This window comes from Chiloscyllium punctatum, chromosome 35, assembly GCF_047496795.1.
Source record: "Chiloscyllium punctatum isolate Juve2018m chromosome 35, sChiPun1.3, whole genome shotgun sequence".
Classification (NCBI taxonomy): Eukaryota; Metazoa; Chordata; class Chondrichthyes; order Orectolobiformes; family Hemiscylliidae; genus Chiloscyllium; species Chiloscyllium punctatum.
Genome location: NC_092773.1, coordinates 10,949,560 through 10,971,862, shown reverse-complemented (window position 1 = coordinate 10,971,862; position 22,303 = coordinate 10,949,560). Strand labels below are relative to the sequence as shown.

Sequence of the window (22,303 nt, the reverse complement as noted above, 5' to 3'; positions counted from 1 at the left end):
CCCCCCCCCCCAAACAACCCCCATCCCCGTAACCGTCCCGGCTGGGCCCGGCTCGGCGGCGCGAGACAGGCCTGCTTTTAACTCTCGATCGATTGTCATTTCGATCCCGATAATTTTCTTTTCAAGAAGAATATATATATATATATATATCTATCTATCTTACACCACACACAACCGGCGTTATTTTGTTTTGCCCGGCCGCGCGGGTTCGTGGCGGGCGAGAGTTTTTTTTTAAAAAAAAGAAAAGCGGAGAGTGATGAAGAAATTCTTCGACTCCCGGCGGGAGGCGGCGGGCTCGGGTTCGGGAGGAGGAGGCGGCGGCGGCGGAGGAGGAGGAGGTGGAGGAGGCGGCGGCGGCGGCGGCGGCAGCAGCGGCGGGAGCGGCGGCTTGTGCCCCGGCAGCGGCTTCATCGGCCGGGTGTTCAGTGTGGGTCGGCAGCAGGTCACTGTGGAGGAGGTGGTGGCTGAAGGTGAGGTGCGGCCCTGACACACACACACACACACACACACACACTCTGGGGGGTGGGGGAATTCCTGCCTTTTCACCCCCCACCGCGATCCCATTCTCACTGACACTGCAATCACAACCTGACTCATCCCCACAGTTTCAGATCCTGCCGTCCCAGTGTTCCTGATCCTGCCATTCCAGCATTCCCCGCGGTTTCAAAATTACTGATCCAGCCGTCCCAATGCTGGTCCAGCCATCCACCCCAACAGTACAGATCCGGCCATTTCAACGTCCATTCCCACTCTTGCTGTTCCGGCAATCCCAATGCTGGGGCCAGTCATCCCAATATTACAGATCCAGCCATTTCAACGTCCATTCCCACTCTTGCTGTTCCGGCAATCCCAATGCTGGGGCCAGCCATCCCAATATTACAGATCCAGCCATTTCAACGTCCATTCCCACTCTTGCTGTTCCGGCAATCCCAATGCTGGGGCCAGCCATCCCAATATTACAGATCCAGCCATTTCAACGTCCATTCCCACTCTTGCTGTTCCAGCAATCCCAATGCTGGGGGCAGCCATCCCAATATTACAGATCCAGCCATTTCAACGTCCATTCCCACTCCTACTGATCCAGCAATTCTCCTGTTGGTCCAGCCATTTCAACATCCACATTTACTGATCCAGCAATCATACTGCTCGTTCAGCCATCCCAACATGACAGGTCCTGCCATTTCAACATTAGTGATCCAGCATTCCCGCTTATTAATCCATCAAATGCTGCTGTTGCTGGTCCAGCAATCCCAACATTATAGATCCTACCATTTCAACACCAGTGATCTAGCATTCCCACTGCTACTGATCCGGCAATCTCACCTTTGCTGATCCAGCAAATGCTGCTGTTGCTGGTCCAGCAATCTAACATTATGGATCCTGCCACTTCAACATCAGTGATCCAGCTATCCCACTTTTACTGATCCTGCAATACTACTGTTGCTGGTCCAGCAATTCCATAATTAGAGATGCTGCCATTTCAACATGAGTGATCCAGTATTCCCACTGTTACTGTTTCTGCAGATCCAGCAATTTCACCACCAGTTATCCATCAGTTCAAAATTAGTCATCATGCAAGTATAACATGCATTATCTTACATTCCTATTATTTCATATTCAGCAATCTCACTTTATTGATCCAGCGATATCAAGATTACAGATCAACAACAATAGCAGTATTTCTGATCCTGCAATCCGACTATTACAGATCCTGGAATCTCACTGTTACAGATCCTGGAATTTCAACATTAATGATGCAGCATTTTTGCTGTTAGAGATCTCAGCAATACCACAATTGCTGCTCCTGTAACCCTACCTTCCGTTAGTGATTTTACAATCCCACTATTGATGATTCAGCAATCACACTATTCTTGATCCTGTAATCCTGCGATTACTGATCCTACGATCCTAATATTTCTCATGCTACATTCTCATTATTACTACATATTCAACAGTCTCAATGTTACTGATCCTGCATTTTCACTAATAATGATCCAGCTATCCCACTTTTATATATTCTGAAATTTCAACAGAACAGATCTTGCAATTTCAGCATTACTGATCAAGCAATCTCAATGTTAATGATTCAGCAGTTTCAAAATTAATGATGTGCCCATCCCAACTCTGTTCTCTCAATTTTATGTATCCTGCATTCTCAGGACGGAGCAAGCACTCCCAGTATTACTGATTGTGCAATTTTGATAATGATCCAGCAATGCTAATGTTCGTGATCTTGGAATTTGAACAATACAGACACTGCAATTTCAAAATGAATGATGTGCCAATCCCAATACTGTTATCTCAACATTGTGTCATACATTCTCAATAATGATCAAACGCTCCTAATATTACTGATACTGCACTTTTAAGCGTGATGATCCAGCAATGTTCATTTCCTGCATTTCTGTTATCACTGACCCTATATTTCTGAAACTGCTGATTTACATTCCCAATATTACTGATCTTGAAATCCCAGTTTTGAGCTTGGATTCCCACATTACTGATCCTGCAGTCCCAAAACAATATTTTAAATCTCAGTTTTACTGATGCTACAATTCCAGTAATAGTGATCCAGAAATGTCAGAACTCATCCAGCAATTCCAATATTAATGATCCTATAACCCAACACTATTATTGATCAAACCATCCCACTGTTATTAAACAGCAATCTGAAGTTTACTGACCCAATGATCCTAATGTATTGGACATCTCCTAAATGGTCCCAAAATTGCTTCATTAATTGATCATTTTATCAAGAGTAAAGTAATATCAAGAGTAATATTGTTATGACTGCTGGAGAATAATGAGTAATTATGGATGTGCTGTAGGTTTATGAGTAATATGATTGTACTTTTGATCACATTTATACATTGACTGCAGGTCTCAGCAAGCAATGCAGCAATTCCAGTAATCAAAGTAATATTACAAGTAACATAGCAGCTATTGATCTATAATTAACACAATTAGAATTGCTTGATTGTGGCAGTCAGCTCACTGACTATCAGCATTAATTAGATTTCTTGTTCTCAGTCATAGTTCTGCTGAGCTTTGGAGAGTAACGTAATGTTGCATGTGATGCCAACAGCACAGTTTCAATTCTCACACTGGTTGAGGTCACCATGAAAGTCTCACCTTCTCAAGCTTGCCCCTTGCCTGAGGCATGGTGACCCTAAAGTTAAGCCACCACCAGATTTCTCTCTCCAAGGTGAGAGCAACCCTGCTGGGACATTGGCTACTTTACTTTTTCTCACCGATAATCAACAAACTGCTCAATCTCAGCAATAATCTCAAAATGCTCCATCAGTGTTAGTGGAATACTGAATACTGGATAACTATTTAGCTTGCTTGCTCAGTCATCCTGAAATTTGGAAATCACTAACACTTGGTGTGTATTAATGGCATTGGAATTGCTGGATCAGTAATGCTGCAGTAGGGTTCCAGCTGTTTCCTGCCTTGTTGATGTGGTGATGGTAGTGTCAGTTATATGACCGTTTTGGAAGACTGGGGAGCAGATTTACCATATTCTCACCAAACATCTCAATAATAGCATCTTCTAATAAAGTACTTAGAAAGCATATTCCCTCCTCAGTGAGTCATGTTTTATTTTAATTTGCAAATAACAATGCTAAATTTGGGGTGAGTTGAGCATTGTGAACAGATCCTTTTGAGAAATGAAAGTACTTAAATTTATGTAACGTCTTCTTAACCTTTCAAAACTTTCCAATGTACATCTCAGCCTTTACAAGTGCACGGACAGTTTTAAAAAGTACAGCAACTAATTTGCATTTGGCAAGTTCCCTCAAAGCAGCATGTGATGATGATCAGATCATATGTTTTAATATGGTTACCTGAGTGGTCAATATTGTCCAGAACACTGGAGAAAAACGTATTCCTCTTGCTTCAAATAGTGCTTTGGATCTATTATCTTCACTGAAGAGGTTAGATATTATTCTGTAACTGCACCTGTTGTGTCAATCCAGTTTTTATGTTCATGTCCCTCAACTTGAACCTACCACCTTTTCACTCAAAGTCCAGACTACCCAATGAGTTTAGGGTGACACCTTTCTGTAATCATGCAGTGAGATTCATAGCACAGTGTGTTTCTGTCTTCAAGAGGAATTTTCTGTTCATGAATCTTTTTTTCCTTGAACAAAATTATGTTTGTCATCAAAAATGCATGGTTATGTTAACTCTTACAAATTGCCTGTCAGTCAGTTGGTGTTTTGCAATGTTAAAAACAGCTGTGAGACAAGCTCTTCGGACTTGTTCACTCCATGGCCGTGTGCTTGACTTGTGAGGCATGCTGGTTTGTGTGGATCCAGAGCAAAGGTGAAAAACCCTCCCTGCATGAACTTCTCTGAGCTCAGACCCATGAGCAACAATGACCAGAATGGTGAACAATCTGCATGCTGTCTTGATCAGTGATAGGCTTTAACATAATGCATGATGAAGAATAGATAAGGGATATTTTATTCAAAGACTAGCTCTTTGTCTTCTAAAATTGAATTTGCAATTGGAATCCAGTTTCATAATTTGACTCAATAACAGTTTATCAAAATTGACAAAAATTGCAAACCAGCTGTATTTTGATAGTGATTGTGGCTGATTTATCAGAGCCATTTAGAATGTTTCAGAAGTGATTATAAGTCATTAGCATTACAAGCCCTGCCATTTCCCCAGGCCATGTTTCCTGACAATGGCCTCACTAAGTATGAGCAGATTTGTATTCCTTGCAATTCGTATTTTGGCTGACACTGGTACAGGAGGAACCCATTTGCCCCTCATGATTTCCATGGGTTGTCTTCCGGCAAGTTTATTGTATTTTTACGCCAGCCTAAACACCTTCCATCCTGTAACAAAAACAGAAATTACTGGAAACTCTCAACAGGTCTGGCGGCATCTGTGGAGAGAAATCAGAGATAGGTTTCCAGTCCAGTGATCCTTCATCACAACACTCATTCTGTAGTGGTCATTGCTTGTACACTGCATGTGATGCTCATTCCCAGAGGATGTTTATGATCCATACAGTCACATTCATTTTCAGACAAATCTCCAAATCTATTTTTGATGCTTAGGTTTCACTTGCCCCACAGACTCATTCAGTGTTTTTTCCCCCAAAGCTCCTTTGTATCTTGTCCCTCTCAGTATCTTTGGTCAGGGAGTATACAGATTAGTTTGAATGGTATCAGAAAATCTGTTTTGCATTTACATATACACATTTCCACTGAAGTCAAGAGGAAATGTTGAAAGCCACAAAGGATTGAAGAGTCACCAGGTCACATTGGGAGGAAGGAATGACACTGGAAAAAATATTTTCTGATTAACCAATCATTAAGATTTGCCCACTGTGGAATTTGTTTTTATTTTCACTGTTGCTTTTAAATCAGTTGTGTCGGGCTGAATGCAGTATATCAAGAAGTAATGGGAATGCTCAAAATTTGGAATTGGATTGACATATTTTGCGCACCCAGATATCCAGCTACCCAGGAATTGGGTTTACTCAGTGTGCGTTGTTCTTTCCCAAAAGGGGACGCAGTTCATTCTCAGAGAATAAGGTGGCATGGTGACTCAGTGGTTAGCACTGTTGCTTCACAGCGCCAGGGACCCGGGTTCAATTCTAACCTCGGGCGACTGCCTGTGTGGAATTGACACATTGTCCCCGTGTCTGCACGGGTTTCATGTGGGTGCTCCGGTTTCCTCCCACAATCCACAGAAGTACAGATTAGGTGAAATTGCCCATAGTGTTCAAGGATGTGTAGGTTAGGTGCTTTCGTCAGGGGTAAATATAGGATAGGGGAATAGGTCTGGGTGGTGAGGGTCAGTGGGCATTTGTTGGGCCGAAGGGCCTGTTTCCACACTGTCGGAATTCTAATTGTAATTTAGAAGAAGAAAAATCCATATTATTGTACAGGTTATGGGTCAGAATTTTCTAGGTTTGACTGTTATTTGAATGATCTGATGACACTCAGCTCAATGCCTACACTTACAGGTTGAAATCTTTTTCCAGAATTTGAGATCTCAGATGACACCTTCGTGTAGTACTTAGTGAGTGCTGCACCACAGGAAGTGGTTACTTCAAAATTTCAGCTCACAGTGTACAATGTGGGAGCATCTATTCAGATGGCCAGGAAAAACTCCATGTTACTACTTGTAAAAGATGTGGCAATTTGAAGATCTGGATAAGATTCATCTATTACAGGACCATAACAAATAGATGAACTGTCAATTGAGAACACAAAATAGCAAGGGCAGCTATTCAAAAAGATTAGTCTGTCCTGGAGATGTGCGTGACATTATATAAATACGTAGGCAAAAGTGAGGACTGCAGATGCAGGAAACCAGAGTTTAGATTAGAGTGGTGCTGGAAAAGCACAGCAGGTCAGGCAGCATCTGAGGAGCAGGAAAATTGATGTTTCAGGCAAAAGCCCTTCCTAATGAAATGTCAATTTTCGTGCTTCTCGGATGCTGCCTGACCTGCTGTGCTTTTTCAGCACCACTCTTATCTAAATTATATAAAAATGTGTCTTTTTGGAATTGTCTGTGTTTACATTCTAGGTCTGAACGGTTCTTGTAGTGCAGTGGTGGTGCTATTACCTCTGAGCTCGGAGGCCCAGGTTTCAAGTCCCATCTGCTCTGCAGATGTGCGGTGGCATCTCTGAACATGGGAATTCAAATACAATATCTCCCAACATGGTCTGTCAGCATTTGAAAGAGAGACAGGTCATTGATTTGTTTCAGTGATCGATTGATGGTTTGAATTTGTCTGGGAGTGTATTGCATTATGTTGAACAAATGCAGAGTTGCTGACGAGAATTCACATACCTTGGCTTTGTGACATTTTGATTCAGCAGTAGTGTCAGCCTTTGGGAACTTCTTTGTGATCTGGAGGAGACGGTCATGGGCTCAAATCCCTGTCCAGAGATCCGAGCGCGAAATAAAAAGCGAACACGCCTATTGCAGTAACCGAGAGAGTACTGCACTGTCAAAGGTGCTATCTTTGAGATGGCAATCCCCATCTGCCTCCTCAAATAAGATACCTCACAATGCTGTGTTGGAGAGGAGGAGCAGCAATCTTCCTTGGCCTCTATTTATCCGTAAGAGACAAAAAAACTGCAGATGCTGGAATCCAAGGTAGGCAGGCAGGAGGCTGGAAGCACACAACCAGCCAGGCAGCATCCAAGATGGTGAAGTCAATGTTTTGGGTGTAACTCTTCCCCTGAAGAAGGGTTATGCCTGAAACGTTGACTTCTCCCCCTCCTGATGTTGCCTGGCTTGCTGTGTTCTTCCAGCCTCCTGCTTGTCTCCCACAATTTATCCTTTAACCAGCCATAATCAATTTGAATATTGAATTTAAATAGAAATGGTGTGGAGGGATAGAGGGAAAAGGCAGGCGATTGGTGATTGGCAATAGAACTGGTGCAGACACGAAGGCCTGTGTGGGCTCCTTCTGAGCTGTGATTCTAAGGTGATCTGTTGATGGGGGCATTGCAGTTTGAGGGAACAAGCTTTCCATGCAAGACTTCTCAGAGGCCTTCGGTAGCAAAGTACGTTTTGATGCCCTGAGCTTGTGAAATGTGCAGTATGAGTAACAGGTTTTGTCTTTTGAATTTTATTAAAGCAGGTAGTCTGAGACTTCATTTTCAGTGATGATGATAAGTTCCAATTAATTATGCGTCTGATGGTACATTCATAGTTCTGATGTCCTTTGAGACATCAGCAGTGATGATGAGTATTTTTCAGATGTGTCTTGATTAAGATGGACTTTTAATTAAAGTTATTTCTTGGCTTGGCTTCTTCAGTGTTGAACAGAGATACTGATGTCACAAAGATTACCTGCATCAATGGTTTTCATCATCTTCTCAAAGAAGCCAAGTGAAAGAAAAGATTTTAACATGGATAGCTGCAGAAGTGTTTGCAGTCCATTTCCCATTGTTCTTGGCTCATCTTTCCACTTAACATTTTTCAGTCCTTTTTCGTTGCTCCTCTTGAAAGCTTTTATGGTTAAAATCAATATGATTTGCCATGTTGGCAGCACCCAAATGGAAGCATTTGATTGTTATCTTCAGTTGAAATGACCAGGAACTTTCAACCACCAACCTCCAAAAACCACCGAGAGTGAATGAACCATTGCTCCTGTCTTGAATGTGTTGCACGTATCAAGTGAGAAGGTTTGTCAATCCAGTGTCGCTTAGTATTGAGAAACCGGAGGAAGCTGGCAACGATGAAGCATGACTGACCAGATACTGGAGGCTAAAAGACAACAGATATAAAACCACAAGATAGATTTCAATGAAGCACCATCTTTGAGACATTGGCAGGTGGACAGGGGAGCTAGATCTCTTGGTATGGCTCACTTGGTGAACCTGAATCAGAAAATGGAAACAGGTTATATAAAATATCTGATGCTTGTTGAAGTGATATGTTAATAGTATTGTTTTGAGATGGAAGTTGCTTGTTTGAGTTTGCAGTGTGTACAGAAACACTACGCTATTTCCAGTGATGTAAAAAATGAGTAGATGCCCCTCCAGATCCTTGAATTTGGATGTCACCTAAACTTTGGGGCTTCAGTCGGACATTGTTTGAGTGGACCCTTGTTAAAGTCTTCCAGTGGAAAATAACAGCAGTGTGCTCTGTTTTTGGGGGAGGATAAAGAAAGAAACCAAATAGATGGAGAAGATCAATACTGAGATAATTTCTGTCCTCCAAGAATATTACACTCAGCTGCAGACGTGTGAAACATTACCCAGTGCAGAGGTGGCTTTTTCACCAAACCAAAACTTTTGAGGTTGGTCAACCAAATCAGGAAACAAATTTATAGAAATTTGGATGTAAATTCTTTTCGTGATCAATGGCATGTGGTATCACCGATGGGGGTCAGGATTTATGTTGCTAATTGTCCTCAAGAAGATGGTGGCCAATAGCTGTGTTCTGTGCAGTGTAGGCACATGCACAATGCTGTTTGCCAGGGATTGCAATAACTTGACCCAACAACAGGATTATAGTTCCAAGGTAGGGAGGTGTAAGACTTGACGGGGAATTTGTAGTTTTTTTTTGTCTCACTTCATGTCTGCTGTTTTTGGTCCATATGCTTGGAACACACAATTGAGTTGCTTGGCAGCTTAATGAGTTGCTGAAAATTCATCTTTTTGATGGTATACACCTAGTGCTCCTATGAAGGGAATGAATGTTGAAGGTAGTGAATGAGGTGCCAATAAGTTGAGCTGCTTCGTCTGAATTACTTATAAGCTTTTTGAGTGCTATTGGAGGTGTACTTATCGAGGACACCTGACTTGTGCCTAACAGATGGTGGGCAGGCTTTGGGGAGTCAGGATATGAGTTATTCCCAGCCTTCAACCTAACTTTGTATGAATCTCACTGATTCAACTTCTCCTGATCAGTGTTCAGCCCAGGAGATTGGTGAATGGATGATTGTTTGTTATCTTCATGCACAAAGTTAAGAAGTACTGATTTTGCAGAGCAACACATTTTCTTTGTCCAGGCAATCGTTGTTCATTCTAAAACAGAAATGGACTAAATATCATGTTCCCCATGGTCATAAATTTGGAATCATATGTTATCAGAGTGTCTCTCATTAGGGAGAATAGCATCTGCTTACATAGCTTTCTCTTTTTGTGAAGAAACAGATGGGCTTGTAACATGGCAGTGCTTCAAATGTTGTTATTCTATGGCAAAAAAGCAATACTGAGCAGTTGACACCATGAATTCATGGCTCTGATTAAACTGGCCAGGTTTGTACTGTATCTGTATGAATGACTTGTCCTCCACCATCCTTGGTGGTGTTTCAGTTGACCTCGAGGTTCAAGTATCCTGGGTTAGATACTAGGGAAGGGAGACTGATGCATGTGATGGACAAGCTGCATTTTAAAACATTTGAAGGGTTGCATTTTTTTTCCAAGTTGATGAGATAAGACAACCGGGAACAACCTGCTTGAATAGGATGTCATTCTGCGCACCTCTGCAATAAAAACAAAAGTGAAATTGTTCCATAATATCCAGGCTTGAAGAGATCGTGAAACTCTTCTTCCTGTTGCAGTGACAGTCATATCACCAAGCAGCTCCAATGAGTTCTTGAAATGCAGACACCGTCAAGATGAAATCAATGTCTCAGACATTGCCCATGTTTCAGCTTTGTTATCCGCTGATTGAAAGAGATCTGTATTGAGCATCTTGCACACGAAGTTCATGTTCTCAGACAAACCATTATTAATTGCTTCGAAGAGGCCAGTCGTTTTGTTGCCAGGAGAAATGGTGAGGTGATTAACAGCCTACTGCTTTGTGTGCCTCACACACTGCTGGTTTCACAGGTCACTTCCCTGCTCACTGCTGAAAATGATGTATGGGACCACTCCAAGGAGGGAACATTCATAATAGAGTAGGATGATCAGCAGAAACTGAAGCTAATTGAATTAATTCTTTCTCTTGACTTTGTCATTCCCAAAAGCCATTCGCTTTGTCCTTCCCTGTGGAAAAGTTCAGTTCTGCTGCCATCCATCCCCAACCCCCGACATGTTCTTAATTTACATTAGTAATAGTTTCCATGTGAAACATATTGGATTCCCTGCAATGGAACTTCAAGGTTGAGAAGCTGATAAAACCAGTTTCTGCAGATCTACAGCGATTAAGGAATCATTACTCACGCCATCAGTACCCACAGCCAAAGGATCATAAGCGGTCATGTCTGCCACCTCCAGCCAGATGCCTCTAGCAGACACACATTCCTCTCACCTCCCTGTCAGCATTTCACAGTGACTCTTAACTCTACTTTCACTCCACCGATCTGCCAGGCCTGCTGAGTTTCTCCATTTTCTGTTTTTGTTTCAGATCTTCAGCATCCACAATTCTGTGTTTTATTATTGAGATTGTTGGACTGGGGCGTGGCCGATCGCATCCAACTCCTTTAGCATCCTACATGATTTTTGAGCACACGCACAGAAAATTGAAACACAACAATCCGAACTGTCCGGAGCATTTGCTTCAGTGTGGGAAACTGATCTCTGCCTCAATTAATTCTGCTTTTTGTTTTCCTGCAACATCATCACTCTACATCTTATACAGTGCATGGTATTTCACCTATCAACTTGGATTACAACACTGAAGATATTTTTTTTCTTTATTCTTTCATGGGATGTGAGCGTTGCTGAGAAGGCCAGCATTTGTTGTCAATCCCCAATTGTCCTTGAACTGAGGGACTTGCTCGACTGTTTTAAAAGAATGAAAGTGGCATTAGGTTGAAGCAGGGCGAAAGTGAGGATTACAGATGCTGGAGGTCAGAGTCAAGATGAGAACAGTGCTGGAAAAGCACAGCAGGTCAGACAGCATCCGAGGAGCAGGAAAATCGGGGTTTTCGGCAGGAGTCCTTCTTCATTCCTGATGAAGGGCTCTTGCCAGAAACGTTGATTTTCCTGCTCCTCGGATGCTGCCAGACCTGCTGTGCTTTTCCAGCACCACTCTTAATCTTCATTAGGTTGAAGCAGACAGGATGGGCTGAATGGCCTTTTTCTGCACCAAAATACTGATATGAATTCATGATTTCAGAGAACAGTTGAGAGTCAAACACGTTGCTGTGGGTGTGCAGTCACATGTAAGCCAAAACAGCCAAGGCTAACACAGTTCTGTCCCGAAATAACATTAGGAAACCAGATGATAGAACAAGGATGATAATTTCATGATTGCCATTTCTGAGATAAGTTTTCAATTCAAGGTTATTTTTAGATCCACATTGAACTTCAATTCTCGAAGCTGTTGTGGTGAAGTTTGCATCCATGTCCCCAGAGTATGAGCCTGGGCCTTTTCATCATTTGTTCAGGGACTATGCCAGTATGGTCCCCTCATCAAGTTGCTTTATGACCTTGCATACAAGCATGAAGACTGGATACAAACAGGGTGTAGAAATCCAACATACTTTTTCTGCCTTGGTCCAGATAATTGTATAGCATTCTGTTGCTGAGATTAAGTACTTTTCGTTGAGAACCTGGTCTTGTTCACTTTATCTTCTGGCATTGCTTCACTGTCTCTGTCTCTTGGTGAATGTTTCCACCAATGAACCTAATACCCAAAAAAATAGTATGAGTCGCTCTGTAAATTTCTTGATACTGTGATCTGTCTCAAGGTGCGATTCTTCACCCTTGTTAAAGACAGCCTTTTCTGTGCTGGAGGAAATGAATTCAGTAGGTTTAGATACGTTGTGGATGGAATCTGTGCAGTGACTTTTCGTTTTCTACGTTCTATTCATAAACTGCCTCAGGTCTGCTCTTGCAGAGTGGCAACTGTTTGAGCCTGGTGACTTGTTGCTGGCACCAGTGGGATTTACAATTCCTGTGAAGGAGTTTAAGAAAGCAGATTCTTGGCATGCTGTTGTAATTATGTTTCAGGAAACGGGTTTTTAAAATTCCTCATTATTGAGACATGTAAACACGATAAAGGCCGAGTTCCTATCAAAGTTAAGCTGAGGATCGACAATGACAAAAAAACAAAGTTGTAGAGATTTGTTTCGCAGTTTATGTAGGTCATCAAGTCACGTTTTTCTTCTGCACATATCCAGATGCTGTGAAAGGACCTGTCCACAACTGAAACCACTGATCACAAATAAATGATATCTGATGCCTTGTGCTCTAGTTTCTGTTAGGAGGCTAGACAATTAATTAATTGGACCATATGCCCTGCAGCCTTCTGTACTGAGTGTTGAATCCTTGCTCCTGTTTTGAGGCAAACAATGATGGCCCTTGGCCGTCCCTGTTCCTGAGCTGCTCATTGTTGAACATGCTGGTCAATGATGCAACTGTACACTCAGGAAGTTAAAGGATGAAATTGGCATTGGTTCTTGGAAAGGAAAAGACTGAGACTGTGGTGGGAAGGGAGTCTGGCCACGAGGAAGTAATCAGTGTTCACCTTGAGAAGAGAACCTGGTAGGTTGTGAGTCGTATCGCAAGTCAAGGGTTTAAGTTGTAATTCAAGTTGAGGGTTAAAAAGAAAACTGTTCAAATTCTCAGTTCCTTAACTATGCAATGATGAATTTGCAATTTCCTTAACTATGCAGTAATGTTTGTTGCTCATACCCTGTATGACAGATAATTTACCCATAAAAGGGTTCTCTTGCTACTGCCTGCTTTAATTTGACTTCACTGTGGTTCATTGCTTTTGGTCATATTTTCCTGGCTGTATTTCATGTAAAGTTAAACCCTCAAGGTTCCATGTGACAATTAATATTCTCTGCACCTGGATGAGGTTCCCTTTTAATCACTTGCGTTCCAGGCTAGATGCCTTGGTTTCAGTCACACTTCCTTCTCCATCATCGCTTTTTACACTCTGAAATGAATCTTTTCTTTGCTACCTTGGAAGCATTTTTAAAATAACGTTTTTGTATTGTGGACTGGGAACCAAAATTAAAGGTTTAACACATACATTGTCAGGTGTGTGCAGAATCTCTGCAGCCTCATTAACACTCCGCATTGGTCCCCTGTAACATCATTTGACTATGTATAGGCCCAAGCTGAATTGCTGCTGAAACGCACATCCAGTCTTTTGTTACCCTGAAGCTTGACGATACCAACATGTTCCTGTCCACCACACCAACCTCCCTACCCATGAATTTAAGATTATCTGAAACCCTGCCCATTTCCTAATACCGGCCAAATTCTCTTCACCTAATTCCAGATTTTTTTTTGTTTTGTAGCTTAAAACCCTCATTTTTTTTTCATTTTGCCCAATTCGGTATTTGCTTCAAAGTCGTTTGAACATTTGCAAAGATATTGAATGCAGCTTAGAAATAGAAATTGCATGTGGAATTAACTTTGTAATTGAGGAGATGGTGAAGGGGATTTGATTAGATTAGATTTAGATTAGATTACTTACAGTGTGGAAACAGGCCCTTCGGCCCAACAAGTCCACACCGCCCCGCCGAAGCGTAACCCACCCATACCCCTACATCTACATCTACACTACGGGCAATTTAGCATGGCCAATTCACCTGACCTGCACATCTTTGGACTGTGGGAGGAAACCGGAGCACCCGGAGGAAACCCACGCAGACACGGGGAGAACGTGCAAACTCCACACAGTCAGTCGCCTGAGGCGGGAATTGAACCCGGTTCTCTGGCGCTGCGAGGCAGCAGTGCTAACCACTGTGCCACCGTGCCGCCCACAAATAGGCACTTTCGCGCGAGTCATGAAACTCGGGCTCATCCGGGATTGGAACCCGGGATCTCTCGCACATCTGCGTTGACGAAGACCCAAAGCGAGAATCATACCCCTAGACCAACGAGCCACACTGTGTGTGTGTCTGTGTGTCTGTGTGTCTGTGTGTGTGTGTGGTACTGAGATGGTATAATAACTTTTGTTTTTGTTTGTATATTGTGGCTAATACCTGATGTGATTGGAACAAGGTCAGCGGGATGAACCTCACAGAATCTGAGTTTCTTGACTGGGGTTGTTGACCTGTTCCAATCAGGGAGCCCTGGCTGACAGATAAGAACATCAGTGTCTGGGGGCTCTGTTCACTCTTGGAGCCAGCTCTAAGCGAGCTTGATCAGTGTCAAGAGCTCTCCACGTGTAAATAAGGGTGACTTGGTGACTGGCTACTGGCCTCTGTGGAGTTATTTCACCTGATATGGCTGATCTACATTGGCTATTCATTCCATATAACCTCAACTGAATAAAAGCTAAAGGCCAGGTAGGACAGAGCACCAAGACCTTATCAAAGACGCACTGATGATGTCACCTAGTGGGGCGACGAAACATTTGCAGAAAAACACACCAGCTCAGCGAACAAATCCACAACTTCATCCACAACCCGAGCTACAAATCTTCTTGAGAGCTCTAAGAGAACTGTCTGTCTTGTTTTCAAGCCTCTCCCTGATCTTGTCCCGTTGTATGCATGTGATTTCATTCAGCTCTCCAACTGTGTGTTCCTTCAGGTCTGGCTTCTTCTCCATCGCCAGTTGCATCTCTGGAATGCCCACCCTGAGCCTCTTTCCCCTTTTTCTCCTCTTCACTCCAATAAAACCTGCTTTTTCTTCTTTCCTTTTATAGCTTTGTGTCAAAGTTAATTTGATCCTATCCCTGTGAAGTGCTTTGAGATGATTTGCTCCCTAAGTGCAAGTTGTTTTTGCATATTCTGTCGTGCAGTCCTCTCTGGTAGTTGCCTCACTGCTATGCCCTGCAGTCTGGTTGATGAAGGCAAGTAACCAGACTGCTGAAGAAGCTTTTGCTTTTCAGACGATTTCTTGTGTTAACACTGTGTTATGGGTGTAACATGCAAGTGATTTCAAGTGAATTGTTTCAAGGACTGTTTGGAGATTATGTGATTATCAAATTCATACAGAGCTCAGGCCTATTTTGTTTTGAATTACAATTAAGGCATGACACATTTCAGTAATACTATTTTAACACCATTTCATAATGAAGGAAGTATTTTGTTTTCTGAATTCCATCCCTATTCATTGTGTTTACTGCTATATTTGCACAGTAGAACTTGAAAACTTGAATTGTAAATTAATCCACAATTTCGAACAAGGATTTATTGAAATACAGAAAGTCAATGCTATGAGTCATAAAATCAAAGAGGTCTACCACACAGTAAAAGGCCCTTTGGCCCATCGACTCTATGACAGTCAAAAACAAGCTCCTAATTATTCAATCCGGTTTTCTAGCAAAATACCAACCACTGGTCTTTCAAGAAGCCTGCGTCTCATATGATTTATTGGCCACATGTAGATGTTGGGAATTAGTGCAACACAATCCCACAGCCATTATCCCAGGCCCCTCCCTCTAATATCACCTCCATCAGGTTGGTCAGTGTTCCCTTTGGAGAAGTCCAAATGGAATTTGTTGGGTTTTTTTTTTGGACTTTGTGTCTTAAAGCCAAAACTTGGCGGATGATCATCGTATCCACCTATTTTACTTCTGACGTGTAGCATATCTTCTCTTCGAGAGTTATAAAAGCTAAAGCACAGGAAGTAGTTCAGCCCATTTTATCCCAGAGCTAGCCACTGGAGCTGTCTACTTTCACTCTATTCACTAACCTTCCTCGGTGAGCAGCGTGTTTCCTGAATCACAAGATAATGAAGTGGGGTGCTGGTCGATGTGGCCCTGGCCTTTTAGGACGTGCCTAGGGTGGAGGAAACTCATGTCATGTTGCAATGGTGGGTTGGTTGTATTTGCATTGGCATTTGTTGTTTATAAAAGAAACCGGAACTAATATCCAGATCCACCAATTAAGCAAAATTGAGTTGTAATAGCCCCTGAAGGGGAATATGCTCATTCTCTCGTTGGGACAAAGAACAGATTTACACCAAGTTACGGTCAGTCTGTGGAAGGGAATGTGTGCTTCTGCTGTACGGAGGACAGTGGGTGAACCTCTTTGAAGATAAACAGGCTCTGACGTCCTCCTTTGCAAGATGCATACTTAACATAACTACACCTCACTCCATAGCTGCAGTATAAAATCCATGCTGACATTGCAGTTGTACACCAAGGCAGTGCTGAACCCTCAGTTCCTGCTTTGTGAGTGAAATGATAAACTGAGGCCTCGTCTGACCTCTTGGGTCAATGTACAAGATCTCTCAGCACTATTTAACAACAAGAGACCCCCTGGTTTCCTGACCCTAAGCTGAAAAGTGAAGAGAAGATCTGATCATTGATTTTGGACTTTGCTGTGCTTAGATTGCTTGCTAAGTGACATCTGTGACCATGCTTCAGAAATACCTGTTTGACTGGAAGGTCGTTTGCCACATGCTAAGGACATGAAGGACATTTTGTGAGTTCAAATATTTATATCTTTCCTATTCATGTCTTCAGTCAATTTTCATCATTTTTTCAGACTGCTTGTGGAAAATCATGGGCTTTTCAATTAATTTTCACCAGGTCAGTTATTTTGACTCCTGACAGGATCTTTGGTAAGACTCTGTTCGGCATTCTTTGGTCACCGAACCCTGAGCACCTTGTGACTGTCATTCATTTGTTTGGCTGAAAGTGACGAGGGATAGCAGTGTTACTGACTAAAGGATAAACACCAGCTTCTTTTTTGGAAAATATTGCTTAGTTCTTACTTCTCGTCTGTTGGTGAGTTTCAACCCATAACTGAGTGTAATTGCTGGGGGTTGTATGTTGAAACTGTTCATCATAGGACAATAGATGCAGCATTCACTGCAGTTGTGAGGTTGATGAGTGCTATTTCACTGGGCTAGCGTTTCTCTGCAACTTACAAAACCTCACCGTTTGCATTGTTACTGCACTAGATTAGATCTGTGTTGGTTTGTTTCAACTCTGCCTCGCTAACACAAAATGATTGAATACTTTTATCTAACTGGTTGGTGTTCTGCAAGGAATGCTTGTCTTGTTGGTATTAACAGGCACATGTTACTGTTAGTATGAAAAGTTGTTTGGCAGTGCTTGTTCTGCATGTGACACCAAAGCAGCTATAGATTGATGAGTAGCCAGTCTAAATTCTGATTCAACTCTTCCTGGAGCAGTGAGTCAGCATTGCAACCTCCCAGCATTTTGTAGAACTGGCTGAACACAGGTGTGATGTGGCGACACTGAATCACTAGATCTCGCCATTCTGCCCAACCTTATAGGTTTCAGCTATAGTTTGTTTATAGTTAATCATTTGACTAGCGCAGTGTGTCACTAGGGTCATTGTAGCTTTGTTTGACAACGAGCCAATTGGACAAACTAAGGAAGAACTATAGGAAGGTCTAAGAGAATTAAATATTTGTTGAAGTCATGTTCAGAAAAATAGTCACGCCCAGCAATGTTCCAGCGCAGAAAATTGTTTTGGAATGAGTGCGCAGCTTTATTTTCCCTCCTCTTTGCTGGCTGATAAAGAATTTCTGAGTCACCCCAAAGTGCTTCTTTTGTGACTGATGTTGAAAATACGACACCAGTTTGGGGCAACCATGAAGTAAGTTGTAGTGCATGGTCTTTCAGCTTTCTTTCATTCACAGAATTGTATCACATTGGACTGGTGTATCATTACTAACCAGGCAGTTGAGGTTCTTTCTGGCTGAGGTCACAGAATCATTGAGCAGTTACAGTGCAGAATGAAACTCTTTGACCCAGACCCATTGTTTCTTTGCCACCCTTCTTCTGGAGCTAATCCCACTCCCACCCTTTCCCAGTAACCTTCCAAATGTTTTCTCTTTCAGTAATCATCCAACTCCATTTGGAGAGTCCTGACTTAATCTGCCTCCACAACATTCTCAAACAGTTCCTAACCACTCACTGTCTAAACACATTTTGTTTCAAGTCACCGATGGCTTTTTAGGAAATTCACAGCACATCCAAAAGAAGATGAAAAGTTCTGATTCTGAAAATGGGCCAGGGTGGACTCGGTAATTTAAAACACACAACAATCATTTGGCCTAAAATTGCAATGTGAATGAGATGCAATGTTTCTCGTTTCTTAGTTGAAGTCAGTTTTGTGTTGGAGCCTTGCAGACAGATCGGATTGGAGACAGTGATATTGATTCCACAGTTGAGGACTGACAAGTAGCATGTCTCATCTGGATAGTTGCCCAGCTAAAATAGGTCAGTGACTCACACTGAGCAAACTCATGTTTTACGCAGTCCATAGCACTGTTTTTATGGTGCATTTTGTTAAGTGGGAAATTGCCCCAGTGCTTCCAGAAGGAGTGACACAGTGCTGATGAACAGATGTACTGAGCAGAGTGTAGAGAATCAAATGCATTACATTTAGACTGGGCCTTCAGCCTTCTCTTGGCCAGTCTCTCATTTTCTGTTCCCTCTAAACTTGAGTTATACAGTCATAGAGATGTACAGCATGGAAACAGACCCTTCAGTCCAACCAGTCCATGCCGACCAGATATCCCAACCCAATCTCGTCCTTATCTATTTATCCTGTCCATGCCCCTCATAATTTTGTAAACCTCTATAAGGTTACCCCTCAGCCTCCGACGCTCCAGGGAAAACAGCCCAGCCTGTTCAGCCTCTCCCTGCAGCTCAGATCCTCCAACCCTGGCAACATCCTTGCAAATCTTTTCTGAACCCTTTCAAGTTTCACAACATCTTTTCGATAGGAAGGAGACCAGAATTGCATGCAATATTCCAACAGTGGCCGAACCAATGTCCTGTACAGCTGCAACATGACCTCCCAACTCCTGTACTCAATACTCTGACCAATAAAGGAAAGCATACCAAACGCCTTCTTCACTATCCTATCTACCTGCGACTTCACTTTCAAGGAGCTATGAACCTGCACTCCAAGGTCTCTTTGTTCAGCAACACTCCCTAGGACCTTACCATTAAGTGTATAAGTCCTGCCCTGATTTGCTTTCCCAAAATGCAACACCTTGCATTTATCTGAATTAAACTCCATCTGCCACTTCTCAGCACATTGGCCCATCTGGTCCAGATCCTGTTGTAATCTGAGGTAACCATCTTCGCTGTCCACTAGACCTCCAATTTTGGTGTCATTTGCAAACTTACTAACTGTACCTCTTATGCTCGCATCCAAATCATTTATGTAAATGACAAAAAGTAGTGGACCCAGCACCGATCCTTGTGGCACTCCACTGTTCACAGGCCTCCAGTCTGAAAAATAACCCTCCACCACAACCCTGTCTTCTACCTTTGAACCAGTTCTGTATCCAAATGGCTAGTTCTCCCTTTATTCCATGAGATCTAACCTTGCTAATTCAGTCTCCCATGGGGAACCGTGTCGAACGCCTGACTGCAGTCCATATAGATCACATCTACTGCTCTGCCCTCATCAATCCTCTTTGCTTCTTCAAAAAACTCAATCAAGTTTGTGAGACATGCTCTCCCACGCACAAAGCCATGTTGACTATCCCGAATCAGTCCTTGCCTTTCCAAATACATGTACATCCTGTCCCTCAGGATTCCCTCCAACAACGTGCCCACCACCGATGTCAGGCTCACCGGTGTATAGTTCCCTGGCTTGTCTTTACTGCCCTTCTTAAACAGTGGCTGTGTTCTAAACCGAACCAAACCAGTTGAAAACAATCGTCTCTGTATTCAGTTTTTCCATGGCATGCTCATCTCTCTCTCAGAAACCCTCTCCAGCTGAATCACCAAACCTCATCCCTCATCATCAACACAATCCGTCATCCTCAAAGAAGGACCAGTGTAGGATCCTTCATCTCCTGTACGTCAGCTAGCATGCTACTATTGGTTTCTGTGCATCTATTAAGGAGAAGAAGTAACACTTCTTGCTACTGGTTCCTACTGGTGTGAGCTCTTAAAGGCCTGTCCATGGAGAACAGCAGAATCTGTACAGTACAGATCGAGGCTGTTTGGCACATAGAGTCTGCGCTGACACTCCAAAGAGCATCCCACCCAGATACTACCCATCCCCATTGCCCTCCCTTTACCATGGCTAACCCATCTAGCCTGCACATCCCTGGACAGAATGGGGCAATGTAGAATGGGCAGTCCACCTAACTTGCACATCTTTGAACTGTAGGAGGAAACCCACGCAGACATGGAGATAATGTGCAAACTCTACACAAGCAGTTGCCTGATGGTGGAATCGAACCTGGTTCCCTATTGCCATGCGAACCACTGAGCCACCATGCCACCTAGTACCATCAACAGAGGCCTGGGGAGTCATTATGTGTTCAGTGTCATTGTCTTCAGTGATTTTCTTTTTTAGCTGTGTTAATGGGTATTATGCTGAAAGTATAAACATAAGGTATAAAAGCCAGATGCACCTCATCTCCACCCCACCACTATGTTCCCATATCTTAGTCTCCAAAACACAAGTGACCTGGTTCTTGAACCTACTCACGAGCTGAGCATCAACAGCCGTCAGGGTCAAGAGGTCGAACAATATGCAACCCTCCATTCTCAAAGACCAAGCCCTTATCTTGAGGTTCCAGATTCTCGAGTTGCGTAAGATTGGAGGACCAATGTGAGAAAATTGAAATATGCTACCATTCTGTATGCTGTACCATCCCAGTTAATTGAAGAAAGCAAAACTGAAGTGACCTTTATGTGAAGAAGATTTAGTCATGTTCCTCGCCGAGTTCACGCATCCTGTATGCTCTTGCCACTTGTCCTGGAGTGATGCTCGTGCTGTTGCCTCCCTGGCAGGGAGCACTGCCTGGTTATTCAGAGCAGCCTGTCATGTGGCAGAACAAATTGCTGCCTGCTGTCAATGCTGCCCTTGTGATTCATTGTGCCAGTTTGAATTTGGCATCCATACAGCTTTTGCCACTGATCCAGGCTAATGTTGGAAGCAGCATCTGTGGTGTTGTCTGATCTGAATCTGACTGCGTAGAGGATTGGTGCTGGGAATTGTAGTGGGAAATGTCATTGGAAATAAACAGGTTCTGCAACAGACCTTGAGCCCATTCGTGTTTGTGAGGTTGATGCCTTTATAATTTCTGACGTTTAACACATTGACATGCCTTGAATGAAAAAAAAACAAATCACTTGCTTTATATAGTGCTTTTCAGAACAAAATGCAATTTACAGTGAAATGAACTTCTTTGTTTGACCACAGTTGTAGTGGAAATGCTCATGTGATCATGTGCCCAGTACGTACAAGTGAGTGAGCAGGCAAGGTGCAGATGGTTGGAGCTACAGTCAGTTACCTAGTCCAAGGAGTAGATTAGATTAGATTGCTGACAGTGTGGAAACAGGCCCTTCGGCCCAACAAGTCCACACTGACCCGCTGAAGCGCAACCCACCCAGACCCATTCCCCCACACCTAACACTACGGGCAATTTATCATGGCCAATTCACCTAACCTGCACATTTTTGGACTGTGGGAGGAAACCCACGCAGGCACTGGGAGAATGTGCAAACTCCACACAGACAGTTGCCTGAGGTAGGAATTGAACCCGGGTCTCTGGCGCTGTGAGGTGGCAGTGCTAACCACTGAGCCACAGTGCCGCCCACTGTGGAGTTTGTTTAGGGAGAACTTGCTGCAAGTGCTGTACAGGTTTGTCCAACTGGAGTAAGAAAGGGGTGGTAGGGTGAAGGAACCTTGGGTGACGAGATGTGGAACATCTAGTCAAAAGGAAGAAGGAAGATTACTTAATGTTGAGAAGGCAAGGATCAACAGGGCTCTAGAGGGTTACAAGGTAGACAGGAAGGAACTGAAGAATGAACTGAGGAGAGTGAGGAGGAGGCATGAAAAAGCTTTAGCAGGTAGGATTAAGGAAAACACCAAGGCATCTTACACGAACTTAAGGAAGAAGGGAATGGCCACAGTGTGATACGGTTAATCAGGGATAGTGGAGGGAACCTGTGCCTGGAGTTGGAGGAGGCCGGGGAGGTACCTAATGAATACTTTGCTTCA

The 22,303-nt window shown here is 43.1% G+C and overlaps 1 protein-coding gene across 12 annotated transcripts in view; it reads left to right on the top strand.

Moving 5' to 3' along the window:
- The first annotated feature begins 2 nt into the window (after positions 1-2).
- LOC140459645 (AP2-associated protein kinase 1-like) overlaps positions 3-22,303 on the top strand; it is a 130,988-nt gene continuing 108,687 nt past the window's right edge. For all 12 annotated transcript variants that reach the window (XM_072553966.1, XM_072553970.1, XM_072553967.1 and 9 more), the window contains exon 1: positions 3-470. In XM_072553966.1, the coding sequence (XP_072410067.1) occupies positions 257-470 (214 nt within the window). In that variant the 5' untranslated portion in view covers positions 3-256. The remainder of the gene's footprint in view (positions 471-22,303) is intronic.